The sequence below is a fragment of the Pelmatolapia mariae genome, linkage group LG16_19 (genome assembly GCF_036321145.2).
Source record: "Pelmatolapia mariae isolate MD_Pm_ZW linkage group LG16_19, Pm_UMD_F_2, whole genome shotgun sequence".
Taxonomy (NCBI): Eukaryota; Metazoa; Chordata; class Actinopteri; order Cichliformes; family Cichlidae; genus Pelmatolapia; species Pelmatolapia mariae.
The window spans coordinates 47,609,958-47,632,744 of NC_086241.1; the positions used below are offsets into that span (position 1 = coordinate 47,609,958).

Genomic DNA, 22,787 nt, shown 5'->3' on the forward strand with positions numbered 1-22,787 from the left:
CACGTTTTGTTCACCGTGATGCAAAAGAGAAGTACTGCAAGAATTCTCTATTTATAGTTCCTCCTCCCATCAACTTGTTCTGCACCATGGGAAATTAATTTGTGTTGTTAATTGTCTCACAAAAGCCCAATTAAGGTCCCTTTTTTCATTCTGAATCCGACTTGTGCGTCATCATTTGGGAGTAGGACAACCTGTGCATGGAAGCTTTCTTTGGGGAGTGTTTTAAAAGTAGATGCAATCAAATAGTTGGCAGTATGATGTCATCTTCCTTGTATATGCCTGAAGAGACAGAGAAAGTGGCACATATCCCCAAGAGGAGAAGTATTGTTTTTCTCCTATTTCCTCTGTAGACATGTTCTTTAGTCTCACTTCCACATAACATCCACGAACGGTCAGTGATTTTAAAAAAAAAAAAAAAAAAAAAAAAAAAAATGCTCCAGATAGATCGCTATCAGCCCCTGGGGACTTTCCTATAACATATCAAACCAGAGATGTTGATTCAAGGTACACATTTGTCTGCGTGTTTTCAGACCGCGCTGATGACATTTCCTATTTATTTGCACAAGTACTGCATGTTTGCCAGCATCTGTTCCCCTTAAATGTCAGTTTGTTTTGCTTAAAGAAAGGAATTTGGGTTCTTACTGCCGATCATACGGATCACTGTAAAGCGTGCCGCTTAGAGGAACATTTCTTCAGACCAGTTTATCAGCTGGTCTAAAGAAATGATCCATTGCAGGTTTTTCTTTTAATAACTGTCAGCCTGGCTCTTGTGGCATCTGTCTTCAATTAAGGGGCAAGTTGCAAATTCCCATATGGGAGGTTCATGCTGCGGTTAGGGCAGTCATCAGCTGTGGGAACCAAATGTTCTCCATTTGTGTGAAATGACAACTAGTTCAAGCACAGGTGGTCAGTTTGGCATTAATGTTGGTCGTGTGTTTCATGTTTTCGTTAGGACTCAAAATTTGTCCACTGTCCCTCCCTAGGAAAACAAGGATTTGGATTTGCCATATGTCAGCTAATGTAGGTAAAAGTTAATGAGTTACAATTGATGATATTGTCCAGATGTTCTAAGATTAAGTTACAGTGTCCTGTTAGGCATCTTAAAACTTACAGTCCAAAGCCACTGTTCTACAGCTACAAGCAGCCTTTGATAAGACATTTTTTAGACCCAGACGTCTGCACTGTATCTAGGTTTGAGCCCATTATTCCCAGTCTAGCCTCTGATTGACAAAAGACAGATTAACATAGTTTTGGTCCGGTCATTTGGCAAGGTTAGCTCAGAGGTCATAGTAGGTGGGATTATCAGAGAATTTTATTAGTTCACTGGTCAGTGGGACAAGTTCAAAGCCTGTTTCTCAGCATCAGTACTGCGTTTTTGTATATTAACCTAGCACTTGAAAATCAATTGGCCGAGCTTAGTCAAAGGTCAAATTTATTGAGTTTTTGCAGCGTTTGATACCAGTTGTGCAAGGCAACACAAAAGAACTCATATGTTGGTTGGATGTCACTTTCTAATCTCAGGAATATTAAAAATAATTTAAGTATTTTTACAACATTTTATTTAACCTCCTAGGACCTGGCGTCCACATATGTGGACATCACATTTTGGGTTATTTAGACCAAAATACTCAATTTTGCTCTGCATCGGCCTGATATCCACTTACGAGGACATTATACTGCTACTGTTCTATCAAAATTTTAAACGAATATCCTCATATGTGGCTCTTATTTTTCTTAAAAACAAAAATAAGGTAAAAAAAAAAAAAAATCTGGTAAATCTTTGTTTTTACATTCATTGGGCCCCAATATGCCCAAATATCAAAGAGAAATTAAAAATGCATGTCGTGGAAGAGTTCGGGTCTTAGGAGGTTAAATATTCATTTTAATCATTTTATGTTAACAATAAAAACTGGTGTTGCTTGTTAATTTCAGACTGCATTTACATCTGTACTTGCTAGCTACAGTTGTCTTACCTTTTGTTGCAGTACCTACATGGTGTAATTTAATGAGATATTTTGAAGCCATGCATTAGTCTTTATCATGTACTGTGTGCATGCATTCTTGCATCTGTGTTTTCCTGCCATTGCAAAAGACATTGTGTAAAAGTGCTACCAGTGGTGTAACACTGCACAGGATATCTTTTAGATAATTAAGTAAACGTAAAACAAAACCTACATTTAACTTTTTAAAGGAGGATTTTTTTTCTCATTACATACTTGTTCTAGTTCATTCTGGGATTCTTAAATAATAATAAGAATTATGTGTCATAATTTTTTGTTGTGGCTTTTTTTTGGGGGGGGGGTTCCCAAACAGTCTTTACCTTATGCCAGCCAGTGGTTGCAGGGACCCCACAGTGTAGCAGTGATCTTAATAGATCGAGCTCAGTGACTTTTCTTTTTACATTCCTGCACATCTTAATTGGTGAACCTCCTGGCAGCGGGCTCCGTTTGGCCTCGGCTGGCTTGGCTGTCAACTCTGCACAGTGGCCAGCAGATGAACTACGAACAATGCCCATCCTAATCCCTGAAGAATTCCTATTCCTCTGATCTAGCTGGACCAAGAATGTGATGCTTAAAAGGCCGGAGGCTCACCAGGAATCGCAGAGAGACAAGTTCTCATGCACTGTGTTAATTTGCTGTAAGGAGACTGAGAGGCAGCGATGTGAGAAACAGGCAGCACAGTGGCTCTGGAAAGGACATGGCTCATTATTAAGAACACAGCAGCCTGGCATAAGGGATAAAGGAAAAATATTTACCACCAAGGGAGAACCTGTAATCTCACTGGACAGTTACATTTGTAATAAAAGATTATTTTGATTTGATGTGTTCTGTTTACAAGAGGTCGACAATCAGACGAAAGCTGAGGTGGCTAAAATCTCCTTTTTCCATACAGCGGGTGAAGCGAGACTCCACACCAGTGCCTGATAAAATGGTTTGAACTGTGAATTATGCAAATGCTCCAGTGGAATCCAAGAATAAAAGCATGGTGCTGAAAATGAGCATAATGAGTCCACTTTAAGGATGTAGAATCAATACTCGTATCACTCGAATCCTGTAGCGTTAACTTAGTTGTGGCGAGCTGTCTTATGTCCACGTTCAGTGGTTTCTTACACTATTTAGCATGAGCTCCTGTTCCTCTGCATACCAAAACCTTTACCGCCACTTTGCATTATCCAGGGGTTAACATGAGCCAACACAGAGCTGTAAGCAGGGAATGGAAAATTTCTGTTTTATTCAGTAATGGCTCTGTAAGCTATGTCTAGTCAAGAAAGAAGAGCCATGTGACACAAGAATGACTCTGTAAGGAAATAAAGCATTTTTCTCAATTACAGCTCAGTCCAGTGAATCTAATTAATATTACCCTTACCCTTAATATTATGCTTTATGTCTTGCTGTGAAATGCCTCTATTCTCTTTTGACCCTTCACATTTTCTCTTGTGTGCACCAGAGGCCCGCGTGCCATGCCAGAGGGGACCCATTCTGCTCTCCACCAGGGCCCAATGGGGGAAGGTAAATATATATATTTTATATGACCTAAGCGCTGGTGATTGCTGTCTATAAATTGACTAGTTTCATGATATAGGGTTTTAATATGTTGGTTTATTCCTGCTGGTATATCTGGTTACCCAGGACACTGTGCTAGCATAACACAGCAGTACAGCTGAGGTGAATGTAAAATGCTGGAAATAGAAGAATAGAGGAAATGTAGAGGCTTTGAGAGGCACAGCTGAGAGCGCAATGAACTCTCCTCCTACACTCCTGGCTGGTAGAGAGCCTCTTTGTGTGGATGTGGATCTTGGCCAACCCCCTTCATACAGCTGAAACCCCTGAACACTTGCACATCAAACCCGAATGTGTCTCAGGCAGCCAAGATGGGTAGTCTAGCCAGTAGTGCTGACCTTATATACTGGGGACCACTCAAATTACATATTATTTTAGTGTTCATTATCTTTAGTCACAGAGCCACAACATAGACATAGGGCCTCTTTGTATCTGTCTGCCTGCTCTGTCCTTCAGGCCTCCACCACCCCCACACCTCTCCTCTCTCCTCTACTGAACACATTTGGTGCTGGATTTTCACTGTTGCTGAAGACTACCAATGCATAAATGGTGGCCTTTTCCCCCCCCCACGCCTATTCCACTGATTCAGCTTTGGCGAGAAGGAGACCTGTGCCGCCCTCCATGAAAATATGTGTCTGTTTCCTCAAAATGTCACTCTGCACCAAGTAAATGTCCTCACATTTTTTTTACTTTTTTATTTTTTTATAGCCCATGTGACTCGTACATAATCATCCTGGCAGTAAAGCCCACTTGCGGTTAAATCCTTTTCAGCTGGAGTTAAAGTGTGACTGACCTGCCCCCCTGCTGTGTGGATGGATGGATGGTGATTAAGGGGCAGGGCAGCTGGTAATGTGCTCGCTGTGGAAGGTGATGATTGGATGTGGTTAACAGACTGGAGGAATGCATGTGGTGAAAGGAAGACCTGTCTCTTCAAGGTAAACAATAAAAAGGCTGTGGTTACAGTCCAGCTCTGGTGTCTCTAAAAGGTCAGGGGATTTTGAAGTGAAAAGAGGGCGTTTTTATTGCCACTTGCAGGTTTTGGATAGGGGCCATGTAATATTACACATAATAATGATCAACCAAGGTGCTTTTTTTTTCTCCCCCAGACAAATTTAAGGATATAGGTTAACTTATATAGTGCCCCTAATCATTTTTGTAAAAATGTACCTTTCATTACTGCGTTAGAATGTGAAACTGCACTGCTGCAACCCTTGTAGCCCAAGGACAGGTGTAATCCATATATTCTGACATTTCAAAAAAAGAAAAATGTGTGTCTAATCTCTGACGAGGTTCATCCAGGCATTAACAGGCCTGAGGCTGCATGAAATGGCTCTCTCAAAGATAAGGGTTCCCCGTGACCTACTTAACCCCAAGCAGGAATGTAGCTGCGTGTGCAGAATGTACAGCTTTAAAGGGGTTCTAGGGGGACGGATGGATCATCTCCATTCACTGCAGCTTTTCCAGACCAGTGGGCATAGGGTTGTGGACATAGATAGATGATGGCAGGGATGGCTACATCTCTGAGTGGGCTTGTTAATGGAGCTCCTGGACTGGAACTCTTTCTCTACCTAATTGTCTGTAGCGGAAATCACATGGAGTCTCAGGTGAGCCTGCCACAACTCCTGTTCTGCATCAATTTGAACTCAGACTGAAATCCCAGACAGCTCCTCGTCCTGTATGTCAACACAATTGTTGCATACACCTGTGCAAATCAATTATATACAATGAAAACTAATTTATAGAGAATTGTTTGTTTGTTTTTTTTGCTCCTTACAAGACTTTCTTTCCGAATAAATAATTTTACATCCTCTCACAATGGCATCCCTTCTATAGAGCTCTTTCAGTGGATTACCCACATCAGCTAAAGGTTCTCAACAGTGCTTGTTCCAGTTAGATGGCCTCTATGAATCTCATTTGAATCTATAAAACCCTGCATCAACTTCCTTTTCGCACTTTACAGTCAGTTGACAGTCTAAAAGCCATTTTATATATAATATTCTAATCACCCTGCAGACATTGAACTATGCTGTAATGTTATTGTAAAAGACTTTATGTAATAAATGTAGTGAAGGATTTTTTTTAAAAAAAAACTCTTTAAGCATGAGAAAACCTTTGCTCATGTCGTATTTAGTGATCTACACAAAGACAGAGAACTTGGTGTCATAACAAGATTCTTTATTTGAGTGCAAAGTAACACAACTTTACTGGGGCCTAAATGCCAAGAAAAAACACCACCACACCCTTTATAACACTGCATGTGATAAACGGCTTCATGTGAAGTAAATGAACGGTTCCCCTCTGACCTCTCCTCTCCACGCCGCACACAGCTGTGCCGACACAAGCCCGCGTGGACTCGGCAGCTGGGCGCTAACAGGACAGCAGTTTGGCTGTAGATTGTCAAATTGGTGGTAAAGTTTACAATGGGCTCACACCTCAGGGGCCCAGAAGTGTGTGTTGTCCAGAGGAAATGATTTGAGTGGATCCAGAGCTTGGTGTGTGTGCGCCTGAAGAGGTCTTGGAGGTGGGGGGGCTTGTTGATGGAGGAGTTTCTTAAGTGGATCATCACATGCCTATGCACTGAGGTCAGCTGGCACGGCTGGATCCTTTAGGAGCCTGGGTCGAGCACAGAGGAGTTTTAGAAGGTTTAAGGTTGTTTTGTTTTGTTTTCTGAGAGGAGGTTTTGTCCTTTTCACGCTTTAAGACATCTCCATTGCTGAAATGTCACTTTAATTCTGATAAAGTCATAGTGCTTCATCCTGTCCTCTTTTTACTCTTATATGTTATCATATTGAATTAGGACTAATACTTTCTTTTCATATAGTTTTCTTAAAGACTAGCTTTTCAGTAGGTGCCCCTTTTAACATCCACACACTGATAACTTTTTAGGAAGTTATTTTGGGGGGGGGGGCAAAATAATACAGATGTATCTTAATGTTTGATGTTACAGACAGTAAATGGGAGACTTTTAGTTTCACTTTTGAACACCAGAATTCCCCCCTAAAACTCCTCAGTACAACAGTTTGACCTTGGCTGCCAGTGAGGAATGCAGGTTCAGCTTGTGTGCGTATATTCGGCCTATGTTGTTCACTGCGGTTTATTTACCGACCTTCAGGCTAATTATTAACGCAACATTAAAAGTTCCATGTGAGGCGGTGTTAATCAAATCATATGAAGGACTGTTTACAGCAGGAAACCTTTGACGTGACCTTTTTTATTTTTTCTGTCGGGGAATACGAAATCAAACCAGGCCATTGGTTTCAGTGTCTAATCACCTCTGTTCTGACTCATGCTGTTTGATAATGGTCTGTGAAGACTCCAGGCCTAATCCTCTGAGGCACCCTCACATCCTCCTGTGGGGCAGCCATTCACCGGGGCCAGGTGGGGAGGAGTTTTTCCCAAGGAAATCGGTGTAAGACTCCCTCCCTGTCTCCCCCAGCTGCCACTGGGGGAGGACTTCATTGCCAGAGGTTGTGAAGGGGTGTTGGACAAGGAAGCTCGGAGTGGATCTTGAGTGGCGGAAGGGTTTTATTGAGATGTAGGGAGAAGCAAGATTTCCTCTTATCTCCTGAGAGAAACACGGCCACACACTGTTCTCGTGACTCTGAAGAATCAGTTAGCAGATTAGCAGTAGTCTCTAGAGCTGAGGCCTCCGCTATGGAAAAAAGATTTGTAGTTGGTGAGGCAACCTGTTTTTAACTAGGGGTTTTTACCAGGATACAATGCCATGGTAATTTAGACTATAAACCTAACCTGGTCTGAAGGAGATTATGGTGTTTTTGTCAGCTTCTGTCTTTTGTTTGTTCTTGTGCAGGCTTTAGTCTTACTTTTAGACATTAATATTGATGTGTCTAGCTTTGATTTTTAGGTAGATTATCACTTGATGGCAACTTTGTTTTTCTGCTGTTTTTATTGCACAGCAACAAGAACAAGGAAGAAGGAGTTGATGTAAAATCAAGTATGCTAATCTTCACTTCCTCTGCATATCCTACATACATCTTAGTGCCTCTCACAAGCACTAAGTATTAAAGGCATCTTTAAGCATTATCAGTCTCCAGTAATCTAATCATAATAATCTAATGATTCATAGATTTCTGACAGTTAAAGTAAAACAGACTCATTGCTGCTACAGTACATGGACCAGTTGTGCTCATGGGTGCAGTTTCCTGCTTTATTCACACTTCAGACAAGTTGAAACTTATATAGACTGTGTTCAATGAAATTGGCTGCTTCTGATATGACTGAGTTACAAACTTGTTTTCTTTCCTTTTAGTTAAGAATTACCTATATAATTATTAAGTAATAATACCTAAATCTCTAAAGCAATAAGAACATTGATTAGGGTGAGTGCAGCCAGATTATGGGGAAAAAAAAGGGTTTTTTTATGTTTTCTTTATGGTATATACATGAATACAAACTGCTGATTGTGTTCTTTGCTTGACAGTGAATTCATTAATGAGCCCATTAGGAACTCTGCTTTTCCTAGCATGTTATAACTTGGCAAATGAAAGTAATAAAAAAAACATAGTTACTGCGTTGCTTTAAAAAGCCAGGTTCTTTATAAATGACTAAAACAAACCCTTTATTCAACAAGTTAAATTTCACTTACTTGTGTCTCAGGTTACCATCACTTAATTGTCCTAAGTTGTCAGAAGTAATGTTAACGTCCGCGAGACAGAGGCTGGTACCTAAGAAACAGAGTTATTCACAGGACGGCAGCTTTATCACCATCACTCATCCAGTTCCTGATAAGGCTGTAGGAATAGCACAAGGTGACTTTAGAGGTGATTCATTGTCTGCTGTGTTCAATTTATTGTCATTTAATACATGAGTCATTATGAATCAGGCAGGAGCGTCCAAGCAAAGTTTGGTAATAGAGCAGGCAGGGACTCGCTTTTTCTTTTGGATGGTTATCCACAGTGCTTTTCTAATCCCAGTAAAGGTGCTCATGCAAATGACAGCGTCCACAGAAAGGAAATATTTAGAGGAGCTGAGGTGTTTCATAGTGGTCCGTGTGTGTGTAGTATTTTATCAATTTTCAAATGGTAAAAAAAGATGTTTTTCTAATGCTAAGTGCTTCTTTTTGCTTTCAAATAAGCATTTGCATGTGGAACACAAATACAGGCTGTGTTCCTGTTTCTTTTCTCCTGATTTGCTTAGAAAACAAAAGGCCACAAGTCAGAGTGGGTAGCGCAGGAGGGACTTTAGCACAAACTCTTTATTTTCAGGGACACATTAACAACGTTAGCTACACTTGGGGGATTCTTTTAACTTTAGCTAAAGTAGTCATACAGGTGTGTCTCTTTGGGAGACATCTATTCTTTTATCACAAGACACGTACTCATTTATCATACTGAAAGTGTCGTCATAGGAGTTGTAGGGACTGAAGAGGAGATAGGAAATGTTGATTTATTGAAAAATTGGACTTTGCTCTGCGGCTCTTACTGGCTTCAACACGTCTATCTATACGGTAAGCATTCAAATATTTGAATTAAAAAAAAGTGTCTTGAATTTGGCTGTATAAGCATTTGTCAATTAAGCTAGGTTACAAATAATTGTAGACTTCTTGCTGCTTGTAATACGCTTGTAATATTTTCCATGGTGCAGTTTGTAACCTGCTCTGTAATCTTCTTCAGACTTTGGCTGACATTGTTTTTCTTTTGCTGGTTTCCTCATATTTCAAGTCAAGCAGACGTTGCATTGTGCAATGCAACCTTTACAAAGAGTTTGGTTCTTCCTGTGTTGTTGAGTTCAGACAGATTATACATATGCCGGGTACATGGACAGAGGGTAGTTTTAGATGTCCCAGAAATAAAAACCAAAGCTTTTCTTGGCTAGAATTTGCATGGGTATCTGAAGCTGGTTTGCATGAACTGATGGATAAATGTGAGTCTCATCATCACTGGGTTATGTAACTATTAACTTACGTCATTGTGGCATGCTGTGGCTTATGTTACCAGAGAAGGTGATAATATTTACCTGGGAAAAAAAATGTACTGAGATATGCCCGATCATGTCTGCAGAGCTTATTGTAAGAGCATCTTACCAACAGTAACATCTGTACTTTGTATGTGTCTTTGACCGAGATTGGTGAATGTTTTATACAAGGATATATGGAGGAACTCATTGTTCCCTATACAGTAGCAGCTTCTGACAGATGAAGCTTGAGACTGAGGCGATCTTGTCTATGACAGCCTTTTAGAAAGTTAATAACCAGGTGCAGGGGTTTTCATTTCAGTGTTTCCCTTCAACTCTCGCATCATCCTATTAGGGACTGAATGTCACTCATATCATCATAATGTCAGAGGCAGATGAGTTTATGAACTGTGCATTTGTTAACTGTCTGATAAGCTTGGGCTGAAATGGAAACAAACGGACTTCTTTATTCTAGACTGATTAGACACAGAGCGCCTCTGTAAGAGAATGCTGTCTCTCTTTTCAGTAATGACGGAGACTGAAAATATACCATTAAGTTTGAGGAATGATTGTCTTCAGATGAATATCTCATTATATGAGCTGCAGCTTTTTAGGTTTAAGGAATACCTCCCCTGTTACAGACTGTACTAAGATACAGTTGAACTGCATTCAATTGTCCACTGCAGAGGGTTCAAAGAGGCAGGAGGAAAAAAAGGGAAGTCATGCTTGTAGCGTTAAAACACCTTTGTCTGTAAACGTTAACCTCAGCTTAACAGGCAAGAAGCTGGAATTTAAAGAATTACAATGAGGGGGTTAGCTTTTTTCCATTTTAGGCTACAAGAGTCTGACCTATTTTAATCCATTAAGAATTGCACAGTCTCTACTCTTTGGCTTGTTGAGGTTAAGAGACTTTTTGAAATGTAGTCCAAATACTACACTATCTCAAACTCTAGCCTTGACTTGGTTAATGTTTATCTCAGTAAGGCACTAGCTATATTGATGCTCAGCTGAAACAAAGGAGAGTGTTGTGCTGTAGCTGAGGTAGAACACTTTGTGAAACTGTGGCGTGTGAATGGCAAAATTACACTTGTGGCTTGGCTGCAATATTTTTTTTTTTTTTTCTGGACCATACACTTAAGCTCCCTTATACTTAACATTCCCCACCAGCATTCTGTATAATCTATGGTTTAACAGGTCTGTCCACTGAGCTGTTTAAAATGAAGAGACAGGAAATGAAGACTGTAAATGAATGCAAATATGCTAATTATACATTATAGGTAGACAGGGTTTCAAGTTTGTAATGTATGACTAAAAAGGAAAATTGACCTCGGCTTGCATGTATCACCTATGTTAAAAATGGATGCAGCCCTTTGACCTGCTCCTCATTTACACACGGTATGTCTCTGTGATACTTTCCACTTTAATATACAGTATATTATTACCTCTGTCAATAAAATTGGTTCTGTCTTTCTTAACAGGATCGCTGAAATGGTTATGAATGTATTCTCATGAAGGTTTTATCAGAAATGGAACTTGGCCCACCTTAGAGATCCACATTTACTGCGTTTTCCTGACATTTCCTCCCTGATGTTTAAAACTTGCACTTAAAAATCGAGTTGGTACGCAAAAATATTCGAAAGTGTAAATGTCATGCTTGTCTACCTTAGCTAGTTAACAGTTTTTTAGAAAGCATCTATTTAAACTAGTGCTCGCAGCCTCTGTTGCGGTGGTTTCCTTTTAATGACTTTTCGCTGCAGGTGTTGCCAAAACATCACTGACATTTGGGCCTGAACCAAATACTCATCTAAAACACTGCACAGTATGGATGCTTTGATCTGTTTGCAGTACATTTGTAATGTTGTTTCTTTAATTGAAATCTTGTGTATTTATTCTTTTAAAAGGCTTAATTTAAATGGCAGACACTTGTAAAGCGCTCCACATCTGACAACAGAGTGCCACAGTAATGGGAACGGCTTTGCCACTGTGGCTACGGATCCCTCAGAGATTAGTAATAAATATTTGCACATGCTGAAGAGACTATGTGGCACCAAGCAAGACCAGACACTCTTCTTTTACACTGTCTGCATGATGGTTTTTCTTATTACTTAGGATATATGGAGGGAGAGATGATGTAAATGGAAATGTTACAGAGGATGCAGACTACACTGGCTTGGCTTTTGTCATCTTTGTGACAGGCTGACTGGAAACATTTTGCACTGAGTCACACAGGAGTACACATAGGGCTTATCTTAGATCAGCAGGTCATTTACATTCCTCTGCTCAGCCTCTTTCAGCATAGGTGGTGTTTGGTCCTCCAGTTTTAACCTAAAACATGTGGTAAGTGGTATCACCTACTGATAGTTCCTGCTTGTACAATCTCTGAAGTGGTCAATCAAAGCTGAGCTCCTTCTGATCTCAAGTGTGCACGCTCCAATCTGCAGATAAGTTCAGAGTATTCTTATAATGCTGCTGTTTACCTTATAATGCAGTTTACTCATGCATGTCTTGTTTTGTCACTGTGGTTGTGCAAAAGTAGGTGAGGGAGTTGGGTTTTAGCCTATCTTTAGTTCACATTGTGTTGTTCCTCTTCCTCCTTTTAACTTGGCAGTGTTTGCAGGCTGCTACAGAGAGGCTTTATTATAGAGGGATATTGGGTGGGAGGAAGAAATGGAAAGAGGAAGGGAGTTTCACATGCCTCACAGAGCAAGGCTCAAAACCAAAAGTACCGACAGAAGCGGCAAAGGAAGCAGATGCCTAATTCATAGCAGTGTATTGAGTGTAATAGCTCACCACTACACTCCCCTTACACCATCAACCCTGTGATTTGTCACAGAGCGTAAACAGAGCTTTCTCTAGCGGTCACCTCGTGCTTGCCAGCCCATCTGTTTCTCCCAGTGAGGTTTTGCATGGGAACGGTGTCAGTGGGAAGGCTTGGTGCAGATTGTAGATGTAGTATGAACAACATGAGCTCACTACTGAGTCATGGAAAGTTTCAAGATGCAAAAGAGGCGCGTCTGTGTGTGTCTGAATAAACCAAAGGTAGCTTGACTTTTCAAGTGAAACCCATCCAGCTGCACATCACTTCATAAATCACTAGCTTTATGTTCTTCCCATGCTCTGAGATGAAATGTTTGACTTGCTTAATATTATTTCTTCCAAGCAGAACTGTAAAAGGTTTCATGTTCTGTGCTGGGAAATAAGTGAAGTCAGGAAAGGTGAATCAGCATGGTTGCAACATATTTTTGTTTCTAAAACCTTGGGATTATCTTGCATCTGTTAGCCATTGTTGCACATCTAATGATGGAGATATGTAAGTTGAAGCTTGTCATCACTCATGTAGAACAGAAAGAAATAGTGTTTTTCAAGCTCGTGACATAAGTGACTTTTTTGGTGGGGGGCGGGGGGGTTGTATCAGCACCAATTTATGCTCTCCATCCACACGCAATATGACCTAAGACATTGAGCAAATCATCAAGTGATAATTAATGTTGGTTCGTGCCTCTGTAGATTTCCGTTTATTAGTCTGGAGTTGAACTGCTTGACAAAGCTGTGTTTCTTTAGCTTGGCAAACTGTTTTGACCTCTTTACTCTCTAAATATTTAAGGAAATGGAGCTCTCTGCACAGTGGCCATTCTCACCCCGCTATGATTTCATATATTTAGGTAACGTTTGTGAGGAAAATTCCCCATCTGGCCAGGAAGAATGTGAAACTGAATATGGATTCCAGTTCTCTTAAATTCAGTCATGGCTCTATAAAGACGCATAAACAAAGCTCCTGGTCCCCTTACCCCCCTTTTTTTTTTCTCATGAGTTTTTTCCCTCTCTGTTTTTCCAAAGTTCAGTCTTCAATAGTCAGGAGAGCGAGGAAACGGCTGGGCTTTTCATATAATATGTGGCGTTGTAATTGGGCTGTGTCAGTAATGATCTGAGTGAGGCCTTTTACTGTAAGCCACTCCTCTGTCTTAGTCTGGGAGTGGAAACAGAGTTATGTATTGATTCTTGGATAGTAGTCTGTTCAGTGTTACTTAAACATTCATTGATTTACTTTTATCTAACATTGTCCAAAAATGGGAGTCATGCAGTTGGATCCTTCTTTATTCACTTCCTTTATGATGATCTGCTTTGTCACATATTGTCTAAGGTAATTGTCATGAATGTCTGTTACTGAAACAGTGTTTTTATGGCTTAGAAAGCTGCATGTATGAGAAGAAATATAACGACTAATGAGGAATATCGATGTTGTACATGTCATTAGTAGTTGCATTGAATCCCTATAAGGCCTATCACTGTTTTTATTTCCCTTTTTGCCCTGGTGTGTCTGCATAGCTCTACAATAATGAGCTAAATTCAAGCTAATGCATACTAAAGACCAGTTACTTGTTACTGAACTGCAGAAAAGAGAAGCAGAAGGCTTGGTTCTGTAGATTGATTATAAACTATCAAAATAAGAAAACAGCGCATGCCTACAATGGAAGAATGCCATCTATTGCAGTAGCATTGCGGGGAAGCCATATACACTTACAGTGTATTGAGATGTGTTTATGGAGGCATTGTTCTTCTGCTAATAATTACTCTGCATTTACACTGCACTGCTAAGCAGACTTACCATAGTGGTTTCACATAGTTGTGGCTATATCATAGATTTAACTGTATTATAGCTTGAGCTTTAAGACAAGCAGGAGCCAGCAGTAAACAGTTGGTTACAGGGCAGCTTCCATGTATCTAAATGCATGAAAATGTTAGAATCCTACCAATAAAGGTAAAAAGTTGCACATTAGAATATTCCAATGTCCTTCACCAAAAAAGTAATAATCTAGCATACAGTATAGATGACAACCCTTTTAATTTTTGACATTTTCTGCTTTTTGCTTATAGGTTTTACTTCTTTTTTTTTTTTTTTTTTTTTAATTTCTCAAAACTTCATCTAATTTATGTCAATGTTTCTCTCACCTGTTCCAGAATCTCCTCAGTTGTCCTCACCCCTCTCCAACAGTGACCATGTCCAGGGAGGCCTCGATTTGGGTCCATACTATTGCGGCCAGGTATGCATGGAGGCACTGGATGGAGAGGGTGAACGTCCAGTGAGCCTGGTGTCCTCCCTGTCCTCTGGTTCATCCCGTGATAGTCACAGTTTTTTCGGGAGCACAGCAGTCCTTCCTTCCTCCACCACACCGCCTATTCCAAGTGAAGAGGACATAGATTTGGAGCTGAGCCCAGCTGAAGGCACCAGAGAGCAGGCTGGGAACCAGAGTCCCACCCTTTCAGGTTCTAGACATCGCTGGCAGGAACAGCTGGAGCCCAGGTTGATCACCAGCCAGTGGAATAACAACAACGGCACAGCCAACAGGAAAGCGACCGGTGAAATACTTCACATCCCCTGTTCGCCTGTCGTCGCGGATGCCATGGCGCCCAACCCAAAGCTGACCTATGTGGACCGGGTTGTCATGGAGATCATGGAGACGGAGCGCATGTACGTCAAGGATCTGCGCAGCATCGTAGAGGTGAATGGATGTCAGGGTTTTTCCCCTTAAGCCAAGTATTCAGATTGAGCCAACAATTTTAAATTATAGCCACTAAATCATCTGAACTTAAAGCTCATATTTGATTTGGATTAACATGCAGCTATGACCTCATGTCTGCATCACCTTTTAGTGGCGATTTGATGAATTTGAGCAGCCAGGAACCAAAACACGGACAACTGAGTCAGTGGCTGTTGAAAGCAAATAATGCCTACTGTGTTCCCTACAAATAGGTCTGGTACTTCAACAGGATCCATTCTGATTTTCCTCTATTCCAAACAAATCAGCCAGTTGACAAAAAATGTGCCAGACATCTGGCGGCTGACTGCTTTGTTTAGAGATTTCTAGTTCATAGAAAGGAGGACCGTTAAACAGTTTATGGTCGAGTTTTAGTGTTTTGTATAAACTATTCTGTATATTTACAGTGCAGTGAAGGCTTACAGCCTACAGCCAGGGATTATGTAGTGTACTCATGTGGAGTCAGAATGGGAAACAGTGCAGGTCTTTCATGGCAGCAGGAATCTTGGGCTCTGTGATCTTGGTTAAAGATAGTGGAAACCTCATCTCAAAGATGTGAAGCGTGGAAAATGAGCCAGGGATGATTTCACCACTCAGCAGGCCACTTACTTCTTATCACTCTTTCTACCTTTGTAGTCTGGAAACAGCTTCCAGACAGAAATCTCCCCAGTTCTCAGTTTGTCCCGGGTGGGAAAAACCCCCACAAAAAAACAGGAGCAGTGTGTTACTGTGTCACTGCACGGACTGTAATGCCTTTAACAGGTGAGCCATTTCTGACACTGAATGGCAGTAAAACAGTTAGCGCCTCCTCACTTTGCTCCAGACTGTGTCTGGCGTCTTGCATTTACTGCGGGAGGGAGTGCTGCCTCTGCTGTAGCTTAAATAATGACGTGCTCTTGACAAACACTTCCAGGACCTTAAACTCTTTCAGTTGACAGGAGCAGAGCCAGTGAGACAGACTCTGCTGCAAGATCTAGCCTAGTCTGAAGTGTCAGGCCTCCCCAGCCAACACAAATATCTCTATCTTTGCACCAACAGAAGAAATAACACACATGTGAAAAGAGAAGTTGGGCTATAGCGTGGGAAAATAGTCCTTCCATGATTACAGTATTGCTTCACTTACTTTTTTTTAATCCTATTCTTACTCAAAGCCTTGGATTCGACTGGCCCATAACACTTCTTTTGGCATTGTTTGATTTCATGCTAAATCAAAGCTCTTGCCTCATACTGACACGCAGCTGTTACACATGTACATCCTTGCTTTTTATCTTGCCATTTATCTCTCTGACTCTTAAAGCCATCACTCTGTCCTTTCATGAGATCATTTTTAGAACAGCTGTTTGACCCCGGCTGGTTTCGCATGGCCAAATACATTCCCAACACTTGTCCAGGACACACTCAGAAAAATCTTTCAGCATTTTATTCGTAAATGTGAAAATTAGCGATTCAAACAATGAGTTTTGCAATTACATGCAGGCCTACCTGTTGTATTAGGGAGAAAATATATAGTCTAGCACTATATAAGCATTCACTAAATTAAATCTCACAGCACTCTGTCGGCTCAGAGTGAGCATGGCTATTGCAGCACAGGAATTCTCCATCAATGGTGTGCAGCAGTTCATTCAGTAGTGTGATGTGATGACTGTTCTCCTAATCTGGGCCGTCCAGCAAGCCTGCTAAGTATGTCTGTATTTACACCACATCATCAGGGAGGCTTTGCCGTGTGTGCACAAGCTGTTTACTGGTATGCTCCGTATTTAGTAAATGCTTATGTCTGTGCTTGACTATCGTTAATTCTCCCCTTCGCCTGTTTCGAGTTGTTTTCTTTCCACACGAGTGTGTAATTGACAGAAAAAGAGGGTAATCTTCCAGATGTTGGCATGTTTGGCTTTAGTACTTTTTGATATTTTTAACTAGTTTGAATACTTTTTATGTCCAGAGGGAATCAGGTTCTGGGAGGGGAACAGGCTGTACTGATGTTTCTAGAATGGGTACTGCAGAGCTTCTTTCACGGAGTCACGTTGCTCCCTGGTCCACAGAACAAGTCCTTAAAAGGATCCTTGAACTGTCTCATAACTGATTTATGAAATAATAATCCTGCTTCTGTAGCTCGGGAAGATCTGATACCCCACTTGTCTTTTTACACACATTAGAAGAAATGTTATAGCCCTAAAATTGCAGCAATCAGCTGCACTAAACAAGTGTCATCATCACTCAGTGCAGAGGAAAAAGTATATGCATGTTCCCTCTGCTGGCAGGAATTTGGAAGTGCATGTCTCTTTCTTAACCATAAACATGTAACCACATTTTAAGGAGTTTTTAGATATAAGTTCCCTTCTTTACTGTTTTTTCAGGATTACCTGGCTCACATTATCGATATAGGCAACCTTCCCATACGACCAGAACAAGTGTGTGCTCTTTTTGGAAACATAGAGGACATCTACGAGTTCAACAGGTACATATAACAAGTCTGTTTTGGGTATTTTTATGCAGTCATTTTGTGCAAGGAATGTTTTGTACACTTTTATTATGCTATTGGATAATGGAGCATTTCATGAAAGTTAAAAATGGCTGATCCCTAATGAATTTTTCTTCACATGCTGCTTATATTTTATTGAGTCACTCAAACCGGATGCAGGAAAAACAAAGGAACAGCTTGCACAGCAGTAAAGACCCGATTGCAAATATCCGAAAGCCGCGGAAATAGAGGTGCAGCTGGCTTTACATTTCGACATCTTATGTCAGCAAGTGTTCGTTGCTGACCGCGCTTGCCTGCCAAAACACACATTAACATTCCTCTCTCCTCTCATGGCGAGGAGCCTCCCTGGTAATGCCCTGGTAATGCCAAAGCTATTATAAAGAAGGCTGCGGTAGTTATTACGTCTTAATCAGAGTCTAATTTTACAGATTTGTAATTGATGTTGTGCCATTGTATCGAGGCCTGACTTGCACTGCATTGTGAGGGCTTTGCTTTCGCAATATATAAACAGTGATATTAACTTTAATCATAGTATCGCTTTGGTGGATAAATCCTTATATCAGCTTTAGCATATGTTTATGTATATTTCCAAAAGGGGGAAAACAGCTTTTATTTTTCTGAATGAACGATATACAGAAATTCTGCTTACTTTGGATGCTGTACTGCACATACTGTAAAAAAGAAACCAGAATCTAACAGTTATTTACTTTGCTGTAGTCCAGTCCCTTGCTTAGCTTTGCCAACTCCAAAGTTCTCAATATTCTGAAAGTCATAAACTCTTATTTGACATTGGGAGTTACTGATAAACAGTCTTTATTTTATCCAAGAATCTGTACTTCTTTGAGGCACTTAACATTCTCTAAGCAGTAAATATTGTTAACCAAGCAATCATGTGGTATGAACAAATATTGACACTGTGCACACATAAATCTTAACACCGATGCTTTTCTCATTGAACCAAGAACACGCTGGCACATTTCTTTGAAGTCAGTTTCAGTCAAAGATTTGCGGCACTTGAAAATGCATTGTGCTGCGTGCATTAAAAATACTTCATACAGAGGACTTGTGATGATTAGTGATGACTTTTTTTTTCGACAGTTTTCCATTGTAATTGAACATTGAAGTACATTTTCAGCACTAGAGAAAAATGAGTCATACTGCAGTAAAGCGCCAGTATTTTTTTTCTTTTTTCTTTTTTTTTTTACTGAGTTGGTGTTACAGCTTGTAAAAGTTTAAACTACAACTCAGGTTTTGTTTTGTGACCTGAATAAAACCCATTTTTGATTGGACTGGTGTTATGTTCTCAATCCAGATAGGTATACACTCGCCTGTTTAACAGTGTATGGCTCCCTCTACTGGTATTTTTTTTTTCCCCTGTAAGAAAGATCAAAAACTCCTTGAGGCTCAAGTCACTATATGTATTAAGTTCTTGCTGGTTACCACTACCTATTCCTTAATAGTTGTTAATTAATCACGGTTTCAGTGTTCCCGATTGACACTCATCTATCACATATTGTTGCTTCCTGCATTTCAGTGAGTTGCTGGAGTCTTTGGACATGTGTGAAAATGATCCCGTGGCTATCGCTCAGTGTTTTGTAAATAAGGTAAGCACAACAATCTTGCACTAATTAAAGCAATATCAGCTCCCCAAGCAATGCACATAAGTAATATTTATGACTGGTCTGTGTTTCACCAGAGTGAATACTTTGAAATCTACACCCAGTATTGCACCAACTATCCCAAGTGAGTAGCTAGGACGAGATGTTCTTCTCATATTTTTTTTTTTTTTTTTTTTTTTTTAAATTTTCCTGTTTTGGTGTGGAATGCTTTAAGGGAATATATCATTTGAACTAAAAAGTTAACTAAATAAGTATCTGTTGCCTCATAAAGCGTGGTGTTTGCTATCATGTAACCACATGAATCTGTGGATGTTTAAACTGCAGCTTGGCTTGTTGGCTAAAACGCCCACGAAGCAGTAATTCTAGTTTTTGATATAACAAGCTTTAATGGTATTGATGGATGTCGTTCTTTGCCGTCCACCAGCTCAGTGGCAGCACTGACCGACTGCATGAGGAGTAAAACTTTGGCCAAGTTTTTCAGGGATCGACAGGCTTCTCTGAAGCGCTCCCTTCCTTTGGGCTCTTACCTCCTAAAGCCAGTTCAGAGGATACTGAAATATCACCTGCTGCTTCAGGTACAGAATCTCCTCAAGCGTCATTTTGGTTCAATAAAATGTTCCTTCAGTTTAGTAGATTGGCAGATTTATGATTAAATTATTTAAAAAACTGTAAACAAGTGTTTCTTGACCTCTTTCTCCAATTTTACATTACTTATTAATCTAGGTACAAAAAATGTTTGGGTATGAATGTACTGTAACTTGACCTAACCTCAGCAGAATTTTATTTATTTTTAATCTTTATTTTCGATCACTGCTAAAGGAAATTGCAAAGCACTTTGACCCAGACGAAGAGGGCTACGAGGTCATTCAGGAGGCCATAGACACCATGACAGGGGTTGCTTGGTACATCAACGATATGAAGAGGAAGCACGAACACGCTGTCAGAGTGCAGGTCAGATGAGATTCCTTCAAAATACTTGTGAAGAGTTTGATTTTGCCATGTGGTTGGAATAAACAGTACACATTCAGTGAAGGTTCTTTTAAAATGTAATGATTCTGTAACTCTTCTTGCTCGTTCATCAATTCATTTCACATATTTGCTTTTCTCAACAAGGCTGCCTCCTGTGACTTCCATCTCTTGCATGAGTGATTTTCAGAGCTCCAGTGTTCAAAATATCTCCCAAGGCACATCCTTCTGATTTCAACTTGAATACTTTTCTCATGTTGTTTTTAATTTAAAGTGACAATAGAAGCTTTTAATGATTTCCTTGGTTTAAGTTATGAGAAATAATGGATCCTCTGGACACAGAATCCCATTTCATATTCACTGTACCTATCCGAGCCGCGGCTTTCTGACAAGATTGTTTCATTTTGTTACAAGACATCAAGGTTGCCTCCACCTTAATTAGATTAGAAAATGCATGGCTATTTATCTCACTACAGGGATTTTCAGAAATGCCTTTTACTGTGATGACAGTAACAGTTCGGCAAGATAAGAGGAGTACTAAGTTTGTAAGAGAAACTGTGACAGTTCTGTTCTGTTTGAAATCTGTTAGCAGACAGCCCACCAAGAGGCATTTGAATAATCGGGTGCAGCTCAGTGCTTGCACAGTTTTAGGAGGCTAACTCAGAAGAAGACCACCTATCAGTCATTTATTGTGAACCCACATGCAAAAATGTCCCAGTGGACACATTCCACCTGTAGTCAGTTCATTCTCAGTGTTTCTGTTTGCAGAGGTGTTGTATAAGGACTAAAAATAACAGCCAGCCCCAATTTAGCATTTATATAGTTGTCATAATTTTTATATATATATATATATATATATATATATATATATACACATACATACATACATACATACATACATACATACATACATACATACATACATACTTAAAGGGTGTGTGCTAACGTGTTGATCTTTAGGAGATCCAGTCTCTTCTGATCAACTGGAAAGGTGCTGACCTGACCACCTACGGAGAACTTGTGCTAGAGGGCACCTTTCATGTGCTAAGGGCGAAGAACACCCGCACTCTCTTCCTCTTTGAAAAGATGCTCCTTATTACCAAAAAAAGAGGAGAACACTACGTCTACAAGATCCATATCTTGGTATGTTTTTGTTATATTATTGGAACAAAGTTAAACACTTTGAAAATGGGGGGAAAAGATGGCAAGTATAAGAAGAAAAAGATGAGCTTTGTCTGATGTAGTTCAAAATAACCATTTTATCTACTGCTATATTTAATATGAGCACTCCTGTTTGTAACAAAATATATATGCCTGGAAATGAGCATAACTCATGTCCACTTTAATTAGATTTTTTAATTAGAAAACAAATTAAGAGATAATGAAGTACACTTGGTGTAGCCCTTCTCTTCATTACTGCATTCTGTGGTTCCAGTGCTCCACCCTAATGCTACTTGACAGTGCCAAGGATCCCCTGCTCTTCAGTGTTATCCACTTCAAGCGTCCCAAGCAGCCTCACACAGTGCAGGTAAATGAAAATAGAATTATTATATAGATGGAGAGAAAGAGATGCATGGATGGATTGTATCTGGTGCATCTTTATTAATGTAAATGACTAAAGCAAGTGCTTGTTGATCCAGGCCAAGTCTGTAGAAGAGAAGCGTCTCTGGGCCCATCACATCAAGAGGCTCATACTTGAAAATCACAGCACCATCGTTCCACAAAGGGTAAACAACATCATCCCTCACACTGTTTTTTTTTTTTTCCTTATGAAGAGGCAGCTTTTCCTGAAACATGCTGGGTTCTTTTTACAGGCAAAAGAAGCCATTCTGGATAATTCAAACTGTAAGTGTTATAATTAAAGTAACCAATATGGACAGGGTGTGTTTTCAGTAGTTTTATTTACAAAAAAAGACATTTATCTGTGTGGAGAAGATTGTTGTAGTAATCTGAGTATAATGGCATATCCTTCTGCTGCTCAGATCTGGGGAAGTACCAGTATAGCCCTGAGAAGCTGAAGAAGGTGGAGTCCTGCCAGCCTGATGACTTCCATCTCGAAGGAAGAAATGGGAGAAGGAGATCAGGTATAAGAGCTGTACCGATTTTAAATCTGAATACAAAAACTTTGGTCTTTGTGTAGTTTTTGTGATCATTAAACCACCAGTTAGACTCTTAGTAAGCTCTCCAATTTGTAATCCTCTTTTTAGAGCCAGCCAAACAAATCAGAAGAAGCACAAAAGGTTGGTGGATTTTTTTTTTATTTTTTTGTGTGTGTGTGTGTGTGTGTGTGTGTGTGTGTGTGTGTGTGTGTGTGTGTGTGTGTGTGTGTGTGTGGTAAATTGCTGGATGTTGAGTAAGATTTAGGTGCAAAAGGTGCAGATTCATTACCAGTGTTAAGAGTTTGATCCATATTCTGCCTCTTCATTGGTCCAGCAGCCCCACGGCCCCCTACCATGATTATTTTGTGCCTCCATTGCACTTCCGCTTTGTTCTCTTTCAAAGACACCTGGAAAACACATCAAAAGACGCACATTCACTCCCACCCCCACTCCACCTCACTATAATCCATTTAATTATATGCCACATTGGTCAGAGGCTTTGTTATACACAGGCTCTTTTCAGTAGTCAGATTCGGCCCGGCCCTTAGATCTGTGCATCTTCACTGATTCTGACTGACCATTTCAAAAGAGAGAAAATCTCACTATTCTTGTTC

The 22,787-nt window shown here is 40.2% G+C and overlaps 1 protein-coding gene across 1 annotated transcript in view; it reads left to right on the forward strand.

Moving 5' to 3' along the window:
- Nucleotides 1-22,787, forward strand: part of LOC134644593 (pleckstrin homology domain-containing family G member 3) — a 31,545-nt gene that overhangs the window by 2,358 nt on the left and 6,400 nt on the right. Inside the window, exons 2-14 of the mRNA XM_063497680.1 lie at nt 3,448-3,509; nt 14,433-14,974; nt 17,365-17,465; nt 19,024-19,093; nt 19,186-19,232; nt 19,533-19,683; nt 19,928-20,059; nt 21,035-21,217; nt 21,510-21,602; nt 21,715-21,801; nt 21,889-21,919; nt 22,057-22,158; nt 22,282-22,314. Coding sequence (XP_063353750.1) covers nt 3,461-3,509; nt 14,433-14,974; nt 17,365-17,465; nt 19,024-19,093; nt 19,186-19,232; nt 19,533-19,683; nt 19,928-20,059; nt 21,035-21,217; nt 21,510-21,602; nt 21,715-21,801; nt 21,889-21,919; nt 22,057-22,158; nt 22,282-22,314 — 1,621 coding nt within the window. The 5' untranslated portion in view covers nt 3,448-3,460. The remainder of the gene's footprint in view (nt 1-3,447; nt 3,510-14,432; nt 14,975-17,364; nt 17,466-19,023; nt 19,094-19,185; nt 19,233-19,532; nt 19,684-19,927; nt 20,060-21,034; nt 21,218-21,509; nt 21,603-21,714; nt 21,802-21,888; nt 21,920-22,056; nt 22,159-22,281; nt 22,315-22,787) is intronic.